The sequence below is a fragment of the Piliocolobus tephrosceles genome, chromosome 3, assembly GCF_002776525.5.
Source record: "Piliocolobus tephrosceles isolate RC106 chromosome 3, ASM277652v3, whole genome shotgun sequence".
In the NCBI taxonomy this organism is placed as follows: domain Eukaryota; kingdom Metazoa; phylum Chordata; class Mammalia; order Primates; family Cercopithecidae; genus Piliocolobus; species Piliocolobus tephrosceles.
In genome coordinates, this window is record NC_045436.1 from 39,550,414 (window position 1) to 39,572,076 (window position 21,663).

At 36.9% G+C, this 21,663-nt stretch overlaps 1 protein-coding gene across 3 annotated transcripts in view; it reads left to right on the plus strand.

Moving 5' to 3' along the window:
- Window positions 1-21,663, plus strand: part of LRBA (LPS responsive beige-like anchor protein) — a 767,265-nt gene that overhangs the window by 703,669 nt on the left and 41,933 nt on the right. For all 3 annotated transcript variants that reach the window (XM_023227472.2, XM_023227477.2, XM_023227478.2), the window contains 4 exons: window positions 2,577-2,666; window positions 7,108-7,285; window positions 12,914-12,976; window positions 19,480-19,635. In XM_023227472.2, the coding sequence (XP_023083240.1) occupies window positions 2,577-2,666; window positions 7,108-7,285; window positions 12,914-12,976; window positions 19,480-19,635 (487 nt within the window). The remainder of the gene's footprint in view (window positions 1-2,576; window positions 2,667-7,107; window positions 7,286-12,913; window positions 12,977-19,479; window positions 19,636-21,663) is intronic.

The window sequence follows — 21,663 nt, forward strand, 5'->3', positions numbered from 1 at the left end:
GATAGGCTAAGTACTGAAGCAGTAAGTTCTTTGCCACCTCCCCTCCCCCCCCCCTTTTTTTTTTTTTTAAATGGCTTCTCTTTATTTTTCTTGGCTAATATTCAATTACATATATTCAGTATGGTTTTTTTTATTATTTTATTATTATACTTTAAGTTCTAGGGTACATGTGCATAACGTGCAGGTTTGTTACATATGTACACCTGTGCCATGTTGGTGTGCTGCACCCATCAACTCGTCAGCACCCATCAATTCGTCATTTATATCAGGTATAACTCCCAATGCAATCCCTCCCCCCTCCCCCCCCATGATAGGCCCCGATGTGTGATGTTCCCCTTCCCGAGTACAAGTGATGACATTGTTCAGTTCCCACCTATGGAACCAAAAAAGAGCCCGCATTGCCAAGACAATCCTATGTCAAAAGAAGAAAGCTGGAGGCATCACGCTACCTGACTTCAAACTATACTACAAGGCTACAGTAACCAAAACAGCATGGTACTGGTACCAAAACAGAGATATAGACCAATGGAACAGAACAGACTCCTCAGAAATAATACCACACATCTACAGCCATCTGATCTTTGACAAACCTGAGAGAAACAAGAAATGGGGAAAGGACTCCCTATTTAATAAATGGTGCTGGGAAAATTGGCTGGCCATAAGTAGAAAGCTGAAACTGGATCCTTTCCTTACTCCTTATACGAAGATTAATTCAAGATGGATTAGAGACTTAAATGTTAGACCTAATACCATAAAAACCCTAGAAGAAAACCTAGGTGGTACCATTCAGGACATAGGCATGGGCAAGGACTTCATGTCTAAAACACCAAAAGCAACGGCAGCAAAAGCCAAAATTGACAAATGGGATATGATTAAACTAAAGAGCTTCTGCACAGCAAAAGAAACTACCATCAGAGTGAACAGGCAACCTACAGAATGGGAGAAAATTTTTGCAATCTACTCATCTCCCCTCCCCTTTTAATCAGGGAGGCATGTGGGCTGCTGGGCAGGAACCACAGAAGGCAACTGTTAAGGAGGCCAGTCTTTCTTGTACAGTGCATTCTTGTTCAGGCTGCACTCTTGCCCAGGCTGGAGTGCAGTGGTGCAATGATAGCTCACTGCAGCCTCGAACTCCTGGCTTCAAGCTATTCTCCTACTTCAGCCTCCTAAGTATCTGGGACTTGAGGCACACACCAGCACACCCAGCCAATTTACTTTTTGTAGAGACAGGGTCTTACTGTGTAGGCTGTTCTTGAACTCCTGGCCTCCAGCGATCCTCCTGTCTTGGTTTGGGATTACAAATGTGAGCCACCATGCCCATCCTTACCAGCTGTTCTTCAAAAAGACTTAAAGTTGTCATGCATAAACTCAGTCCATAAGTTCATATATCATTAAATAGCAGTGTTGCTACCTCCTTCTTTATGACTACCTTTAGCCTTCAGGTTGCCATTTTATGATCTTTTTCTCAAGCTTATTCTTGATGTTTAATCATAAATTAATTTCACTCTATCAAAAAAATTTGAGATGATGTTCTGAAAATGATCCTAGTCCCTACCTCACTTCCTTTTGGCTCCAGTTCTTATTCTTATTAATTTGAGGGTTTTCTTCATCCTTTTAGCCTGGGAGTTAAGAATACTGACTGCTGTGGGAGTGTCGAAGTAGCCTTTATCTATCCTTACTTCCTTCTCTCCCCTCACCCATCATGTAGCATTTATTCATTCAGCCAATTTAGGGATCTAACAGTGAAGAAGATACATAAACTCCTGCTTTCATGGCTTTTGTATTTTACTGGGAAGAAACAGATATAAACAAGTAAACAAAATGCTTACAGATGTGATAGCACCTGGCATTTAGCAGTTTCCCATGATGGGTGGTTGGTGATGGAAATGGGCATCTGTGTGCTATATGTGCACCAAGAGCCATAGCAGGAGAGTGCCTTGCAAAAGCACACATCTTTCCAAAAGAGCACACATACACATGTTCCTCATGTTTAGTCACTCCCTGGGTTAACCGTCTCATGCTTAGATGCAACATATGGCTTTTACTTTGTTATTTAGTTATCTAACTTCAAAGAGACTGTCAACAATAATGCTCTTCCTATGGCAAAATTAATATAGCATCAAGCCAGTTTCACAGGTGCTATGTTTCTTTTTTCCTCCTTTTTACTCCCCAGGATGAAATGGGACCTAGAATCAAAGAAGCAATCGTTTTTCTCTATACCTGTAAAAGATTAGCTTTTCATCATTGGGGATGATGCAAGCAGGAAAACCAAATGCAAGAAAACAGAGATGAAGCCAAAAAGGACAATTTCTGATTGTAATAGCTGGTTTCTGTTTCATATTACTGAACAAGATGAGAAAGTTTTGCAGAGTTTTATAGGAACAGCTTCCACGGTTCTAAACGATGACCTCACCCTCAATGCCCCTGCCAGGTGGTTAGCCCCACTGTGAAAACACAGGTTGATTTTCAACATGAAACAAGCCAGAGTATGGAATGATATTTTCAGGTGACAGTTGGGGTTCTATTGCCTGTAATTAGCACCTCTTAACCCTCAGACTTGCCCCTGCCCTTTTCAGGCTATTGAAGCTCAAATCCGAAGTTTTGGACAGACTCCTTCTCAACTACTCATAGAGCCCCATCCTCCCAGAGGGTCTGCCATGCAAGTGGTAAGTGCTATTTTTACTCTCCTCATTTCTTGCCTCTCCTTCAGATCATGCTTGATATTCATAACAGTCTTTCATGGTGCTTGAGTTTCTCCACCACATGTGGGTTTGTTTTTTTATACAATGTTTGTTAACCTGCTAACAAGCAGCAGATGTTATTGCATTGTCTCCTGGAGTCTTTGAGAAGGTAAATGTTGCTCCAGTGTATTTCATCAGTTGGTGTCTTGTGTTATAAAATTGAAAGGTCCATAATTGTCATGAATCCTCCCTGTAGGATAAAGGACTCCAGACATAGGGTTGGTGACTTTTCTGGTTTGATCCTCTGAGTTTCTAGATTAGTTTTGCTGTTGTGTTTATTCTTTACATTCCAATATATTTTTCAGTTTGGGAATTTTAAAACAAATTCTAATACATAAGATACTGTTACTGAAGGTCAGGGACCACATTGGGGGGAAAAATGATAGTTTGGTATAACAAACCACCAAAAACTTAGTGGCTTAGAACAATAATGTATTTTATTTCTCATGATTCTGAGGGTTAGATGAAAATCGTTTCCGCTCTTTTCACCTCAGCTCACTCACACACTTCTGGGGGGTGGGCTGAAGTAGCCAGCTTCTCTTTCCATGTGGCCTTTCATCCTTAAGGAAGCTAGACCAGGCCACTCCCATGGTAGGAGCAGTCCCACGAGAATGGAGACAGAAGCGGCCAGACTTCTTGAGGCTTGCTTTTGAACTTACACATCATTTATGCCACATTTTATTGGTCAAAGCAAGTCAAAAGTCAGCCCAGAATCATGGGTAGGGAAATAGACTTGAGCTACAAAATAATGCGGCCATTTTACCTTTATAGTTCCCAAAATTTTAGGGGGAAAATTCTTCAATGAGAAAAAAAAAAAAAAAAAAAAAAGGCACAGTAACAAATTGAAGTGCATGATTAACATAATTTTTAAGAAATAGACTACTGATACTATTTTTCAATTGTCCGTCATAAAAAGAAGTTGCTCTTTGCTGTTTTGAATTAAGAATAGAGACTACAAAGTCTGTTCCTGTAAATATAATGAACAATTTTATAAAGTCAAATTCCATGTTGTGGCATAGAGATAGCAGAATTTTGATAAATACTGGGAAGGAAAGAGTAGCAGTGAAGAAAGTAAGAAATAGAGAGGAGGCCCTGCTACCTCTGGCTCTTTTTTCTTGTTTTTTTCCTTTCTCTTTCCACATCACCTTCTTCTGTGTCTTTTTTCCCTCAGTGCTCTTTGTCATTTTCCTTCTTCTTCCAAGACTTTTTGTCCTTCTTTATCTAGCAATATGAATTGGCCATCATAAGCTATACACATTTTAAAAATTGTTTGCATCACTTTTTCCCCTACATGTTTTTAAATCAGTAAAATCAGATTTAGATGAACATAAAAAGTGATTTTAGTGGGCAGAAGACTACACAGAGAGTGAACATTTAGCAAGAACAATGGAAGATAGTGCCATAAAAATAGTAAGAATGATTTATGTTTGTGTTTGGAATTAGCTTTAGTAATAGCTTGCCATTGAGACTGAGGCTGCGTTGGTGCTGGCAAATGGAAGCACCTCCCCTGCTCCATTGACTTTCTACTGGGGTCACTGCCCAGCCATCCTCCATGCAGAGGCTGATTGGCTCATACAGGCAGAGCAGCTTTGCTCTCCCGAGGGTGAGAAGTCTGGGAAGGCTCATGCTTATGTAAGGATGGGAAGCCGTCTTTTCTATTACCTTTATCCTCTGAACTGAATACCCAAACTCCTCTTCAGACTTGCACAAATTGTGTTTTTTGCTTGGTGCATATTGTGCATGGGGAAAAAAGGCATTTTAAAAAGAAAACAGAGTTGTCGATAAACATATACTTAATCTGGAAAAACTGATGAAATCTGGCTAGCAATTTCCTACTTGTACCCCAGCCTTGGCTCACAGAGGTACCCAGTGTTAAAAGAAGTTTTGTTTCTCTTATCCCTATTTTACCAGTTACTCTGCTCATCTGCAGCTGCTGCCATCACTGCAGAGTAGCCCAGTAGGGTGGGGTGTGCTTTTCTTATTTCTGGTGCTTCTCATTCATACTTTTTAGCCAAGGATATGATGAAACGCCCAAGAGAGTTTCCTGCTACTTGCCTGCATCAGGAGCTGTAGTCAGGATGGGGTGTGCAGGAGCAGACTAGAGGGACAGATAGTTGTGTGAAGGCAGTGGACAGTTTTGGACATGGTGTCTGCAGCTTGCTGTGGAAAGTGGCTTGTCCTTGCCGTGCAGCTTAGAGTTGGCCCACCAGAGTCACTATGTAAACAAGACATTCTTCCTCCACATGAGGTTTTTTTCGTGTTTTTTAAGGGCATAAACATTGGAATTATTCAATTTCAGCCTAATAATATTTACAGTATGAGCTGTTAAGCTCAGAAATATGTATGTACTTCCTTTCAGTGAGCCTTTATGATTATGTTGTACTCTGATTTTCTCTGAGTTTATAAATTATTTAAAAACTACATAATTGAAAAATAAGACTTGGTACTTAGAAATGATGTTCATTTTCTTTTCCCAGGACTTCTTTAAAATTAGCTTATGGGATATTTTCCTTCACGTTGCTCCTTGTTTCACATTTTTACCTAATTTTACAGAATTCCTTAAAAACCATATAAAAGGTTCTTTGTGTGACAGAAACTAGTGATACTACGGTTTTAAAAATCAAAGGCCACATGTTTATTAATTGTTTTTAGTAACATTCAGATGGGCTCCCCCGTCAACCATCAATGCACCCCACCACACACACACACACACACACACACACACACACACACACACACGAATAGAGCAGAAATTAAAGCCATCTCGTGCTGCGTTAAGTGCATGAGCCATAATATACACCAGGTGTAGTAATTAGCAGGCACACGAAGGCTGCCTATTTGTCTGGTTTTGCTGCTGTTGCTGTATCCCCTTGTGTTTTCACACCATCAGATAGTTGGATTTAATTGAGGCCACATCAGATGAGGCATTACTGACACCTTTAATTGAATGAGCATCCAGGGAGGATTAACTCATAATATTGATTGGCTTTTAGCCACTTGCTCAGAAGGGTGTCCGGGTAGCTTATTAGTTGCCTTTATTTACACCTTTATGCAAAGAGTGCAAATAGGAATTCTTAGTGCAGTATGTTTTTCTAAGTACTCTTAATAACTTTTTTAAAAGGACTGATAATAAAAATGCAAATGTATTTAATTTTTTATTACCAGTTCTGAATAAATATGTGTTAAATATATGTGCCTCCACATTTACATATACCTGGTGTTTTGAAATATGGCAGAAGGAAAGCAGCCAGAAGCATTTCATCAAAGTGTTTCAATTCTGAATGATACTAATCAGCTATTAGAAAACAGACATGGTAAGAGAGATTTGCTGAAAATGTACAGTGCAATTACTGTATGATAGCACACCACCACAAAGTGTAAATAAAGCCAATAAATCAGAGCAGTGTTATATATGTCTTGGATTATGACATACAGGTTGTAAGAATGTTCCAAATCCTTAGTAGTCTTCAAGATTTATTTGGTTGCTGGTTATTAGAACAGACAGTGTTTCATTTAACATTTTCAATTACTCTCTGTTTTTCAAAGGAGAAATCAAAAAAGTCTTGAGCTTTAGTTTTGTTTGTTTTTTAACCAACAGGGAAGAGGAACACCTGGGTATTTCTCTTTATTCCTAGCTACAGCAGAAAGCAGTAGCATTTGCATTACAATAGGCAGTGTTTGTGATTTGGTACACTATATAAATATATTGTTTTTGTAAGTACATTTAATTATGCATTGCTTTCAAACACCTTTATAATTAAGTTTGTATATTATGTTCATAAGTTATTTCTCTACTGTAATAATATATGCATGGAGTCTTAACTATTGTTTATAAATGTATTTGTTTTCATTATCTCTTTAGAGTTGTCAAAATCTTCCTGCTAACTCAACACAACTTTTGATGATCTTTGGAAATTACCTTGGCTTGCTTTTATGCCTATTGTCCATTCTTACTGTTTTTTTAGTGCTAAAAGATCATTATGTGACACATGATAGCAACCAGAATACTTTAATGCAATCCCCAGCACTTTGCCTATGTAGAATCTAAATCACATCATTCTTTTAGTTTTTCATAGCAGTGGGGAGGGAAAGGGAGCTCATAAAATTTATAAATTTTAAAGTGTTTCTGTTAATGTATTCTGCTTCAATCCCCCAAACTTCCAACTAATGACATACATGAATAACAGTCAGATCATGACTGCTATTTCTACAAGCCTTTCTGCTCACTGTGCTTCCACTTACAACTTGTGTTAATGTGGTCTTCCTCTTCTTTCCTGCACCCCCCCTCTTTCTTGTCTTTCTTTGTCTTTTCCTTCTTGTATATTTGGGTCTTGTCATGCCCACTCAACAGTATCTCCTCCTGCAGAGTCCATTGATGTTCACAGACAAAGCCCAGCAGGATGTTATCATGGTCCTCAAGTTTCCCTCCAACTCCCCTGTTACTCACGTGGCAGCCAACACCCAGCCCGGTTTGGCAACTCCTGCTGTGATCACAGTTACTGCTAACAGGTTATTTGCCGTGAACAAATGGCACAACCTTCCTGGTAAGTAAAGAAATACCATTATAAGGCATGATAACTGCTGAAGATTGTATGATACCCACTTAAATATATCATATCTCAACATTTAAGCTTTTAATTTTCAAGCATTAGTCTGAATCAAATTGTTTCATAGTTTGAAAGGCTTAAAAAAGCCCACGTGAGGCATATAATACAAATGTTAAAAACATAAACTATTTTTTAGCTTCTGGTGGTTTTATCTTTATCCTTGGAGATAAATATTGTTTCTAATATAATATTTTAATATAATGATATTCTATATTGTGTCCATAAACAGTATATATTCATTTATCAAATATTTCTCTTTTTTATTCACTCATTTTACTCAATAAACACTTGAGTGTTTACAAATTGTTGTTTGTTTTTAGAGACAAGGCCATGCTCTGCCACTCAGGCTGGAGTGCAGTGGTGTGATCATAGCTCACTGTAGCCTTGAACTCCTGGGCACAAGCGATCCTCCTGCCTCAGCCTCCTGATTAGCTAGGACTACAGGCACGTAGCACCATGCCTGGCTAATTTTTTTTAACTTTTGATAGAGATGGGCTCGCTCTGTTGCTCAGGCTGGTCTTGAACTCCTGGCCTCAAGCAGTCCTCCTGCCTCAGCCTCTTAAAGTGTTGGGGTTACAGGCATGAGCCACTATGTCCAGCCACAGTAAACACTTATGATTGTCTATTATGTGCCAGAAACTGTATCTTTTTGTGCTTGGCATAGTAGTATTGCTAGTATTTGTTGAGGATAATAGAAAAAAAACAACAACAACAACAAAGAACACTTAAATTACATAGCCAAAATACTGCATATCTGTAAGTACCTTCTGTTCTTCCATTAAATGCTCAACACAGTCATGCTCAACTGAAATAGCCATTAGAATCATAAACAGTGCAGATGTAAAGAGGCATGAAAGTTTATCTACTCCAGCCATGTTTTGCCAGTGAGGACACTGAGCCCAGGGAGCTCGCCTTATTCTGCATCAAATATGCCCAGTCAGTGGCAGAGTTTGAGCCCTGGTTTTCTCACTCAGATTTTATGACCACTCCTCTGTAATGTATTCTCTCTCATTAGAGCACGAAAGTTGGGACCTGGATTTAGCACTGTTCTTTTCGGCCACCAGTTAGAATTTTTTTTTTTTAAGAATAAAGAAAATCTTTTAAAGTTCTGGAGATTATAGACTTTTTCCCCAAGCCGTTGTTTTAGGTAGGCAAATTTAAGATACATTTTAGTAGTTCATGAAATTGTCATTAAATCTCTAAAGTGTGCATAAAGCACTGCTCGTTAGACTACCTGAAATGGTTGCAAAAATACAAGTTCTTGAACAAGGACCTCGTGCCAAATTAAATGCAGCACCTTTCACAAGGGAACAGAATTGACATTCAAACAAAAACTTGGTACATTGACTAAGCTCAATAAGGTATACCTACCACAAAGAATCCGTAGTTGGTATTAGAATTGATTAAATATAGCCATTTTCCTGGGTATATTGAAAATGAAACAATGAAAATAAATGCCACTATTTGACTACAAAATAGATTTCAGAAAAGGTAGAGACAGTAAAAATGGAGGCAGATATTGAATGTCTCTATTATTATGTCCTTTTATTCTTTTTTCTTTAAGTGAACTTCTCTTACAGAAGTAAATATTTATGAAAATAACATACTTATACTTTGGGACTAAATATTACAATTTATTTAAGAAACATGATTTTTTGGTTTCTCTAAACACTCTTTTTAGAAGAAAAATGTGCTGGTGATATGTTCTGTCAAATACACTAGAGGATTTACCTACTCTGTGCAGTTACCCTTAGAGGTTTGCACCAGCGTGTGTGACTTCAGGGCCACCACTGATGGTGCTTATCCTGAGTGGCTATTTGTGGCAGCCCTGAGAGCTGCTTCAATTTAAACAGAGTGACATCACATGTGAGGAGGGGCAAACCTTTCAACTGCTGGAAAGCCCTGACTGTACTCTGCCCCCATCTTCACGTTAGCCTAGGAAGAGCTAGCTCAATGGGAACTGAGCTGGCTCAACCACAGGGCTTCTTGGTTTCCAGCTGATTTCAAGTTTTAGCACTGATAACCCTAAGCATTTAAGACCCTAAGCATTGATGACTAAGCTTCTGGCTTCTGCCTTTCCAGCAAGCTGGTGTCCCTCACTAACAAGCTTGCTTCCCTTAATACCTGGTGGTCAGGTATTATCTTCCTCACTTCCAATTTTTCTATAAATAAATATGTAAAGTGATTTAGGGGTAGAATCCCACTGCTGGAGTACCACTTAGGATGCATCCAGCTGTTCCCCCAGAAGCTCACCTTTCTGTAAGATAGCTAGGGGCATTGCAACGTTCTGCAGAATCTTGCCTATATTTCTGCTCAGTGAGCTTTCATTGTGTCTGTAACTGTGTCGTTGGAGCTGTTTGTCTTCGCTCTTTCCATACATACTGCCTTTACGGTATGACACAGTAACTCTTCAACAGAAAAATACAAACAATGAGAACATATGAGAATACACCACAGGCAGTTATCTTTCTAGAATGTGATCTCCAATTTGAGCTGCATCTACAACTAAGAATAGTAAGCATTTATTGTATTAAGTCTGTGCTTCATTTTAGGTATGTTTACATAAATCTAACCTTTCATTCTATCTCTTGCTACCTTTACCTGTCACTATGCCTTGATTTAAAACAAACATCAAAAATCTCTGACAGTTTTTCTTTGGTAAATATCAAATTCATATTACTATGAATTACTATATATATATATATTTTTTTAATTTTAGGTTCTGTTTCTTTTCTGAGGATCTGTGATTTCCATAGCTCATTCATTAGACAGCTGGTTCCCCTCAGTTCTTTGAGTAGTATCTGATTTAGAAAATAATTTTTAACCTCCCTTCTCATTCAGAGGACCTCAAAAACCTCCAAAAAAGAGGACAACACCAGCAAATGTTTATAGAGCATTTTCTAGTTTCTAAGATTTTCCTTCTTCTTAAAAAAAAATTCTAACTGGTGGCCAAAAAGAACAGTGCTGAATCCAGGTCCCAACTTTCCTGCTCTAATGAGAGAGAATACATTACAGAGGAGTGGTCATAAAATCTGAGTGAGAAAACCAGGGCTCAAACTCTGCCACTGACTGGGCATATTTGATGCAGAATAAGGTGAGCTCCCTGGGCTCAGTGTCCTCACTGGCAGAACATGGCTGAAGTAGATTAACTTTCATGCCTCTTCAAGTAGTGTTTTAATCATTGTATGTATATTAACTCAATCTCCTTAACAACCTGAGGATGTAGGTTCTGTACTTAGGTTGAAACCATATGGAATTGCATTTTTTATTAGGTCAAAACAGTCAGGTATTGGCAATTTCATATGGTTCAATCTAACCCATCTAACCTATTTTATAGATCAGGAAATTGAAACATAGAGATTACATAACTTGACCAAAGTCGTACAGCCAGTCAGTGGCAGAAGTGGGATTTGAGGAATGACCAAACCGCCTTAAACCCATTTCACTGACAGTTTGGTTTTAATGTTTCTAAGATCTCAGATTATCAGAGAAGTAGAGAAAAATTCTAAAGGTATTACTTTTGATAGACACTGGTATTGCTGGAAGTAAGTGGCACTATTGGGTAGACCAGAGGCTGTGGTGCATTTTTCCTGGTCCTCCCTGGTGAGTATCCTGTGATTTCTTTGTCAGCATAGCCAGTAATAGCAAAGACAAATACCTTTTGGGTTTTTTTTTTTTTTAAAGAGTCATTGTGGTTTCTTTTCTTCAGCTACTTTAGTTTCTTATACATACTGTAATTTCTAGTGCCAATACTGTACTTAGATATTTTATCAGTATTAATGACCTTCCAAACATTCTTAAAAAGTTGGTATTTACTAACTGGAGAAACTATAACAGAGTAAGTTTAAAATAATCTAATGAACTTATTGAAATGTACCCCATGCTTATTTTCAGCCCCTCCAAGACAGATAGATTTCCTAAAATCTGATGGTAAGACAGGAATAATACAGGGTAATCACAGGAGAATAGAAAATTTCAGGCAGCAGTTTCTTGACTATCAAAAGGAAACTGTTGAAATAGCTGCAGAAGCTAGGAGGTGAGAAGACCCTGAAAAACCAGGGTGCAGGACAACCTGGCTGAGACTGTCTGGACCCAACATAGTGCTGAATTTGATCTAGGTTTCACATAGGACCTCATTATATGCTCATTAACATACAAATCACACACGCACCAGTGCCATGACAGTTCCAGGGCACTCATATTTGGTGTAAAAATGGATGGCACCACAGTTCTGAGAAATCGCCACCTTTTTCCGGGAATCTTCATGAACATTCCACCCCTTGGTTAAAGAAACCCATAAAGACAGGAACCCCAACGCTCCTTGTCCACGGCTCTCTTTTGAGAACACCCACACTCCCCTTTTGAGTGTGTACTTTTTGCTTTGCAATAAATCTCCATACTTTCACTATTTTCTGACTTGTCCTTGAATTTCTTCTCACCACAGTGTTAAGAACCTGGTCACCAGCCAGGGTTGAGGTCCCACTGGTGTTTGGGGACCTCCCATAACCCACTGGTATCAATGGCATTAAGCAGAGCTCTAATACCAACCAAGCAATAATGTGAATGCTTGTGGGTCTATAAAAAGTAGATACTGCGCAGGGCAAATGGCTGAGTCGTTTGGGGAAAATAGTTTGGAAAAGGGCCCAGAATTTAACTATCAGAACTATGAAGCTGAAAAGATTATCTATTCTGAACCCTGTTTTAGGGTTTGTGATTTGCACAAGGTTGCATCAGGTAGTTCCTGATTCCTAATATACTTCCTCTCTACCGAAAGTCCTTCTCCCTTTCACAGGGAAACAGCCTGCAAAACCTCTCTTCAATTATAAAATAAATACGGCTGAATCTCTAAAACCATTTTGAGAATTGAACAAAGTATTCTTAGGATAGATTGATTTTTGTTATTCATCTCCTTCTCAGAGTATCTTTAAATTGAAACCATGGAAATATTAAATATTAATAAAACTTCTTTTTAAACCCTCAATCCAATCTTTAAGAAAATATTTCAGCCAAATGCATTTAACTAAAACATTTATCTGCGGATAGCTTTCTTTATTTTTATTCAAACTTTCAATTGATTGATTTTAAGTGATGGATGAAACACTAAATGTTCCCTGACTTAGAGCTTTCCCTTTCTCCATCATAAATTGACATTTTTGTGGATCCTTTGTGCTGCAGCATTCAAAACTGCCTTTTTAAGAAATAACAAAAAAAAATAGTATTTGCTACAGTCAGCAGATGGTTGTCACATTTTGTTTTCAGTGCGCTTTACCACTTAATTTTGTTTTGTTGCAGCATCAGAGGTTGCCAGTCAAGCATCTGCTATAGCTTATGGCCTAGGACTGGAGCCACTGCTGATGGCACATGTTCAGAGCGGCACTAATCTGAAATAAATGTTTAATAAGCTAGCCACAAAAGCACCTGGATTTTTGTTCTTTAAATTTCACAAAACTGCATGAAAGATTTAGAGGTTGGAAACAATTCTACATAAGGTTTGACTTATGCATTTTTATGTAGTTTAGTATATAAAAAATAATGCCTTTTTTCTTTATCTTTTGTGAATTCCAGCTCATCAAGGTGCTGTACAAGACCAGCCATACCAGCTGCCAGTGGAAATCGATCCTCTCATAGGTCTGTCACTTCCTTCTCTCTTTGCGATTCATTAAGCTCTGTATGGTGGCCCTGAAGTGTAGATTACAGTTGTTTTTCACTTGCTGGTTGCTGGGAATGGAATTTTCCTGATAAACCATTTGCATGCAAATTGGAATGCAATGAGCTGTGGCTATGCTGGTATTTCATCAACTCCCCCTCGTTGGTTTGCCTAATTTGAACAGGCCTAGGACGCGTGTCACTGAAAATTAATATGGATGCTGTAATAATGTGTGATTGAGAATGCGCATGAAGTACTGTCAGGATAATATTGGATCTTTTCATCACTCAGACTTGTTGATGAGCAGGAGCGAGGCACGTTATGATGAATTGGTGCCCCGGTAATGTGATGGAGCTCCTTTGCTGGGAAAATTTTCATAATAACAGTGGGGTTCTTAGCAGCACTGTGTTATGAAAAATAAAACTGTAGTGCCAGGGTTTCATCATTAAAGGAGATCAATCCTTTCTTCCTAGACCCTCTGTTCAGTCTGAGGGGATTAATGTGCAATTGCAGAGCAGTTTCAAAGTGGAAATATATTGCCCAGCCAATGGTAGTTTTAAGATATTTGTATTCATTTTCCTAGGGTCCTACAGCCCAATAAATTGCCATTGGAGGTTAAATTTGTTCAGGGGAGAAAAAAATAGGGAGGTGACCAGAAAGAGCCATTGGGATGAAATGAGCATCTGCAGCAGATGACTTAGAATATTTAATTGCTATTATGCTTTTTGAGTAGATTAGTTGAAATCTCTAGTTTAGTATTTTTCATCCTTACGTGTGGGGATTTCAAATGTGGCATCACTAAGAATGTTAAGCCTCGATTTTGAAGATGTTATTTAATAACTTTTAGAATAAAAACTTACTTGCCTACCTGTGGGGTAATGCTATCGGCATAGATATTTGGCTTGTAATTTTGTCAAATTTTCTAGGCACAAATAAATCTGTTAGAATTTTAATGTTTTTAAAGAAAGCATATGAATGAGCAGGTTTATTATTTTGAAATCCAAGGTGTTCCCTATATATAGTTACGATTTTTGTCTTTAAAAGCCATTGTTTCAATGGAGAGCTAAATGGCTACCATTAGCAGATAGACTATCAGGATGAATAAAAATAACCTTAAGCTCTAAACCAATTCATTTATCATTTCCCCAAATACAAACAGAAATCTAATATGTAATTATCTATATGAAGGATAAATACCACTCTGGTTCTTAAATCTTGTTTTGTTTTGAGTAGATATGATTTGCCATATATTAAAAAAACTAAAATGCTCACTTGGGTAGTTTAAAAGTCAGGAAAATAATAAAGCCCATTTGCTGAGTCATTTAAAGCATTATTTCTGAATTTTAGACCCATCATTTTCTTTGCACCTTGACAATGAATATCCTACACTATCGAGTCTACTTAAATGAATTCAGCAATTGTTGTAACCCTTTAGGGTAAGCATGGGTAAACTTTTTCAGTAAAGGGCCAGATAGTAAATATTTTAGGTTGAGTCCCTCTAATCTACAAATCCCAAGCCCCAAATACTCCAAACTCTGAAACTTTTTTAAGACCAACATGACATCACAAGTGGAAAATTCCACACCTGACCTTATGTGACAAGGTCACATTCAAAACACAGTCCAAACTTTATGTCAGGCACAAAATTATTTAAAATATTATATAAAATTACCTTCAGGCCATATATATATATATATATATCATAGAAATATCTCATATATATCTATATATATTATATATAGATATCATATATATATCAGGTTCATATGAAACACAAATTAATTTTGTGTTTAGACTTGGCTGTCATCCCCAAGATATCTCAATATATGAAAATATTCCAAAATCTGAAAAAAAAAATCTGAAATCTAAAACACTTCTGGTCCCAAGTGTTTTAGATAAGGGAAACTCAAGCTGTTCTTAACTCTACCAGTGTAGCACAAAAGCCACCATAAATAAAACACAAATGAATGAATATAGCTCTTTTCTAATAAAACGACATAAACAAAACCAGTCATGGGCAGGATTCAGCCTTTGGCCCCAGTTTTGCTGTCCCTGCCCTAGATCAACGGTCAACAGACTCTACACTTTTACCTGCTGAAAGAATTCTTTAACACCATGTATCCTCCAAAATCAATGTGCAAAAATCACAAGCATTCTTATACACCAGTAACAAACAGAGAGCCAAATCATGAGTGAACTCCCATTCACAATTGCTTCAAAGAGAATAAAATACCTAGGAATCCAACTTACAAGGGATGTGAAGGACCTCTTCAAGGAGAACTACAAACCACTGCTCAATGAAATAAAGGAGGACACAAACAAATGGAAGAACATTCCATGTTCATGGATAGGAAGAATCAATATCGTGAAAATGGCCATACTGCCCAAGGTTATTTATAGATTCAGTGCCATCCCCATCAAACTACCAATGACTTTCTTCACAGAATTGGAAAAACTACTTTAAAGTTCATATGAAACCAAAAAAGAGCCCGCATTGCCAAGACAATCCTAAGCTAAAAGAACAAAGCTGGAGGCATCATGCTACCTGACTTCAAACTATACTACAAGGCTACAGTAACCAAAACAGCATGGTACTGGTACCAAAACAGAGCTATAGACCAATGGAACAGAACAGAGCCCTCAGAAATAATACCACACATCTATAACCATCTGATCTTTGACAAACCTGACAAAAACAAGAAATGGATTCCCTATTTAATAAATGGTGTTGGGAAAACTGGCTAGCCATAAGTAGAAAGCTGAAACTGGATCCCTTCCTTACACCTTATACAAAAATTAATTCAGTTCAAGATGGATTAAAGACTGAAATGTTAGACCTAAAACTATAAAAACCCTAGAAGAAAACCTAGGCAATACCATTCAGGACATAGGTATGGGCAAGGACTCCATGTCTAAAACACCAAAAGCAACAGCATCAAAAGCCAAAACTGACAAATGGGATCTAATTAAACTAAAGAGCTTATGCACAGCCAAAGAAACTACTATCAGCATGAACAGGCAACCTACAGAATGGGAGAAAATTTTTGCAATCTACTCATCTGACAAAGGGCTAATATCTAGAATCTACAAAGAACATTTTCAAATAAATTTACAAGAAAAAACCCCATCATCAAAAAGTGAGTGAAGGATATGAACAGACACTTCTCAAAATAAGACATTTATGCAGCCAACAGACACATGAAAAAATGCTCGTCATCATTGGCCATCAGAGAAATGCAAATCAAAACCACAATGAGATACTATCTCACACCAGTTAGAATGGTGATCATTAAAAAGTCAGGAAACAACAAGTGCTGGAGGGGATGTGGAGAAATAGGAACACCGTTACACTGTTGGTGGGACTGTAAACTAGTTCAACCATTGTGGAAGACAGTGTGGCAATTCCTCAAGGATCTAGAACTAGAAATACCATTTGACCCAGCAATCCCATTACTTGGTATATACCCAATGGATTATAAATCATGCTACAATAAAGACACATTAATTGATACTCAGTAAACAAGATTTTATAATGTTATAAGTAAACAAAATTTTAATATGTACAGTAGAATCTAAATATCAGAGTGAATTGATACTCAGTATTTTCTGTTTCTAAAAAATACATTGAAAACCCATTAACATATGGAAATTTCACATTGTGACTTTTTTATCTTGAATTTTATGTTTTCATTTTACTTCCCCCACATAATTTTATGTTAACTTTAAAAAAATTGATTACCCCATTTTGCTTTTCAACCATAAAAGTGTGTTTGCAAAATTAAGCATATATATTCAATTTAAATTTTAAAATTTCTTATGACCATGAGGCTCAACTTTTAAAATAAACTTATCTGTATCAAATGATTATTACAAATATTAATGTAGTATAATTATATTATTATAAAGTTTAATAAATGTTTATTTACATAAAATGAACATTTATTGAAAATTCATCATCATCAGGTCTGTCTTACTTGTTTTTCTAACTGGAACGTCTGAGCAGTGTACTCACTTAGGAAAATAGACGGGAAAGAGCTTTGTTTCAACTGTACCACTCAAATCTTGGAACTCTTTCTGCATTAGTGGCAATTCATATAGTGATCTATCACTAAGAGTTATTTTTATGGTTTATTATTATCTATAATTTTAACAGTCTATCTTTAAAACTTATTTTTAATGATCTACCAATTGGCAGCATGATTGGATCCTCATTCCATTTTATTGAAAGTAGTAAATTGGAAACCACCTGACTTGCAGAATGATTTGATACTTACACATTCACTTTTCAGGATCATCTCAGTATTTTGAATTGTCCCTTTATTGGGGACAAGAAATTAAACTCTGGGGTACAGCACGTAGTAAGATTCTGTGTGGAAGGGAAATATGTCTTTATTTTATCTAGTAGAAGAAGGGCATGAGAAAGAAGAGGTAAGAAAGGAAAACTCATAGGAGAGTTCTCAGGCAAATCAATTTCAAGCAGTAGAATATATTAAAGTTGAGGAATTAGAAACTTACTGGTTTTAACTTCTGAACCTGTGTATCCCTTAGGAAGTGTTATACCTCCAGGGGTATGCATATCCTAGTTTGAAGACTGCTTGTCTAGATAAATATACCTTAGCTGGATGGGGGACTTGGCAATGTTAAATTACAAGTAAGCACTTGCTTAGAAAATAGTTCATGTGTGTGCTGAGGGGGCATCAGCCTTTGCCCATGGGTACTTTGTAGTCACTCAGTTCAAAATTATGTACATGCCCAAATCTGTTGAGGTCCTCCCAAGAGATCACCCCAATCCCCCAAGAAAGTTCAGCAAAAGTTTATATCATAGGAACAAAAGTCATATAAATACTGACAAGAATAAACATGTTTACAGCTCTCATGTGGAATGAAGTACTGCAGTAACCAGTGCAGAAAGTACCACATACCTTGTTTTAATTGCTAGGTTTCTTGGAATTAAAAAAAAAAAAAAATTGTGTCACAAAACTTCATTGCAATGGGATACCTGATTGCAGTTGGTGGACACTGTCTCTCTGTAATAACACTGATATCTATAAAAGCTTTTGTCATCTGCCAGCAACTTCCCTTTGTTAGAAGAGGGAAACAATTATTCCCAACTAGGATTCTGCCCTTTTTACTACTGCTGTCGCTTTCTAGCCCATTAATCCTCCAAAAGCATACGAAGCCTCCATTATTAAACAGTCATCCAATAATCTTAAATGGTTGTGTCCACAGACATTAGCAGAATTTCTGCAGTGTTGCACATGTATGTGTACATGTGTGCCGTTTTGTGTGTGCCATGAGGGCAGCAGATCCATCAGTCCTCTGTGTCCCCAGTGGTTCCCAGCACAGCACTGGAGAGTATTTTGAACACTTTTTTTTCTTCTATTTTACTTTCTGAGCTTTCTATTAAACTACCCACATTAACATAGTTATTACATATAATGAATAGAATATAAATATTTTTCTATGTTTGATTTTTCAAAAAAATGAAAATTATGGTGGAAAGCTTAATAATCAGATGCAGAAGTTTGTTCTGATTTCTGGTACAATCAAATTTCTTTAGCAGCATAAGAATCCTTATTTGTACTGGAGAGATGATGGTAAAATAACCCTTAGATCACTAGAAACAAAGCTTTCTATTTGGTTGGCCTCAATGCCAAAAAAGGCATCTCAGTGAAGATTCCGTTTCTGATAATGGCACACTCGATGGTATGTTTCTGGACGATTATTACTCTTCCCATGTGCTCGGTGTTGCTCTATGTCTGACCTTTTTCTTTGTGACAAACCCCATCTCAGGTGCTCTGTAGCACTTTGAAAACACACTGCCAAGGCTGTCTTGTTTTATTGCTTAAATAAGGAGTAAGAAAGTGGTAGTCTGCTGTGCTTTGACTTTTTCAATTACAGCAATCTTTAATAAACAGTCATTCTACCCTTTCCTTACATGCAAGTGCAGTTGTAAACAGGGGAAATGGGAGTTCCCATCTAGTCAAATTAAAGACCTGTTAAAGCCAAAGTAGTACAAGATGCTACAATATTTCAAATATATGACATTTAAATCCTAATATCTCTTCCTTGTGACAAAATGTTAAAAGTAATAGATTGTCACAACATGAACCATTCTCATGACAATAAATGTAATGAGATTGTCAGGAACACAAACCTATCTGTGATGCAACCTGGAGATTGTAATCTAGTTTGGTTCTGCCCAAGAGCTAGAAAGCATGTTCTGTGAATTGTGTTCTATTTTTAAATTGTAGTATGTTATTCTCTCTTTCCTCTAAGCAAAACTTTTTAACTGAGATATTGAATTTAGCTACCCACATTTTTCCAGCAATTGGATATGTTTTCCTACTTGGTTTTTCAATTATTATACTTAAAATTAAGGATCAAGTACTCTTATCTGGGAATGTGTCTCCTCTTCTCCCTCACTATAGGATTTCTTTGCCCATGTGGGTTTAATAGTTGTTTTTCCTCCCTATTCTTACAGCCAGCAATACAGGAATGCACAGGAGGCAGATCACTGACCTTTTAGACCAAAGTATTCAAGTGCATTCCCAGTGCTTTGTCATCACTTCAGACAACCGCTATATTCTCGTCTGTGGCTTCTGGGATAAGAGTTTCAGAGTCTATTCTACAGACACAGGTAATTTTCATTTTATCAGTGAACTAAAGTTTACTATAAGTAGCACTGAGAGGCTTATGATGCATTCTCATCTGCTTCCTTCCAAAAATTACAAAATCCTAAAATTTACAAAATAAGGAAAAGAGGGCATTGTTTTCCCTCTTCAAATAATACTCTACTATATATAGTCCACTATTAAATTTGCTTCAGCCTGTTTGTAAGAGACAGTTTTTTATAGTATGTTTGTGACCCAAGTTCATGGTTACAGAATAAATGATTCATTTTGAAGGCAAATCCTAGTATGTAAATACCATGCATGAGTATTTGCATAATCTTATGGCAGGTGCACATACATGGAAGTGTATTTCTCACATTTGTATTATTTAAAGGATTTTCTTTTTCTTACTTGAAAGACTCATTAAGTCTAACTCTTGGCAGTAGATATCTTGCCTCCACCCAATTCTGAATAGAATCTTGCTGAAATCTACACCGTCATGAAGAAAAGTAGCTGACTATTGATTTTATGTGTGACAGTAGCTCTTGTTAAAATATAAAAATTTTAAGTCTATATATTCATTTACATGCATCTCCCTAAGGGACAAACCAAGCTGAGCTCAGTGTTACTACAGATGTGGCTGAGTAAATGTCTATAAATGTTTGCATATAAGAAATTGAGAAACATTGAGAAATTTAATGGTGTCCCTTAAAATATTTTAGAAATTGTTAGAGGATGAAATAAAGTTATAGTAAATATATAGTTTAATATTTAAAATAATGAAAATGAGATAGTAATTCATTAGAGTTAATTGATATACAAGTCGTGTTTCTTAACAACAGGCATACATTCCGATAAATGCATTGTTAGGGGATTTTATCATTGTGCAACAAAATAGAGTATACTTACAAAAGCTAGACGGGCTATCCCAGGATACACCTAGGCTATGTGGGGTCACCTGTTGCTCCTAGGCTGCAAATCTGTACAGCATACTACTATACAGGATACTGTAGGCAACTGTAGCACAGTGGTAAGTATCTGTGTGTTTAAACACATCTAAAAATGGAAAAGGTATGGTAAAAATATGGTATAAAAGATAAAAACCATTCCATTGTCTTCTGCAAGTAAAAAATAATAGTAATAAAAGATAAAAACTGGCATACCCATATAGGGCACTTCCCATGAATGGAGCTTACAGGACTGGAAGTTGCGCTGGGTGTCAGTGAGTGAGTGGTGAGTGCATGTGAAGGCCTAGGACATGACTGTACACTACTGTAGACTTTATAAAACTCTGTACACTTAGACTACACTAAATTTGTTTTTAGAATTTTTTCTTTAGTAATAATTGGCTTACTGAAACTTTTTTACTTTATAAACTTTTTAATGATTTTAAACTTTTCAACTCTTGTAATAACACATAGCTTAAAACACATTGTACAACTGTACAAAAATATTTTCTATATATCCTTATTGTGTAGCTTTTTTCTATTTTAAAAAATGTTTAGAAAACTAAGACAAAAACGTATAAATTAGGCTAGGCCTCCATAGGGGTCAGGATCATCAGTATCACTGTCTTCCACCTCCACATTCTTATCCCATTGGAAGGTCTTCAGGGGCAAGAACATGCGTGGAGCTTTCATCTCCTCTGATAACAGTGCCTTTTGGAATACCTCCTGAAGGGTTTGCCTGTGCCTATTTTAGAATCAACTTTTTATACGTAGAAAGAATATACTTTAACAATAAAAAGTATTGGATAATAAGTACATAAACCAGTAACAGAGTTATTTATTATCAAGTATTATTCACTGTACATATTGTATGTGCTATATCTTTATATATCTGGCAGTGCAATAAGTCCTTTTATACCAGCATCACTACAAACGTTAGTGATGCGTTGCACTACAATGTTACCACAGCTCTGATGTCACTAGGTGACAGGAATTTTTCAGCTTCATTATAATATCATGGGACCACCATCATATATGTGGTCCATCGTTGACCAAAAAGTTGTTATAAAGTTCATGACTGTATACTGTGAAATTAGATATTTCAAC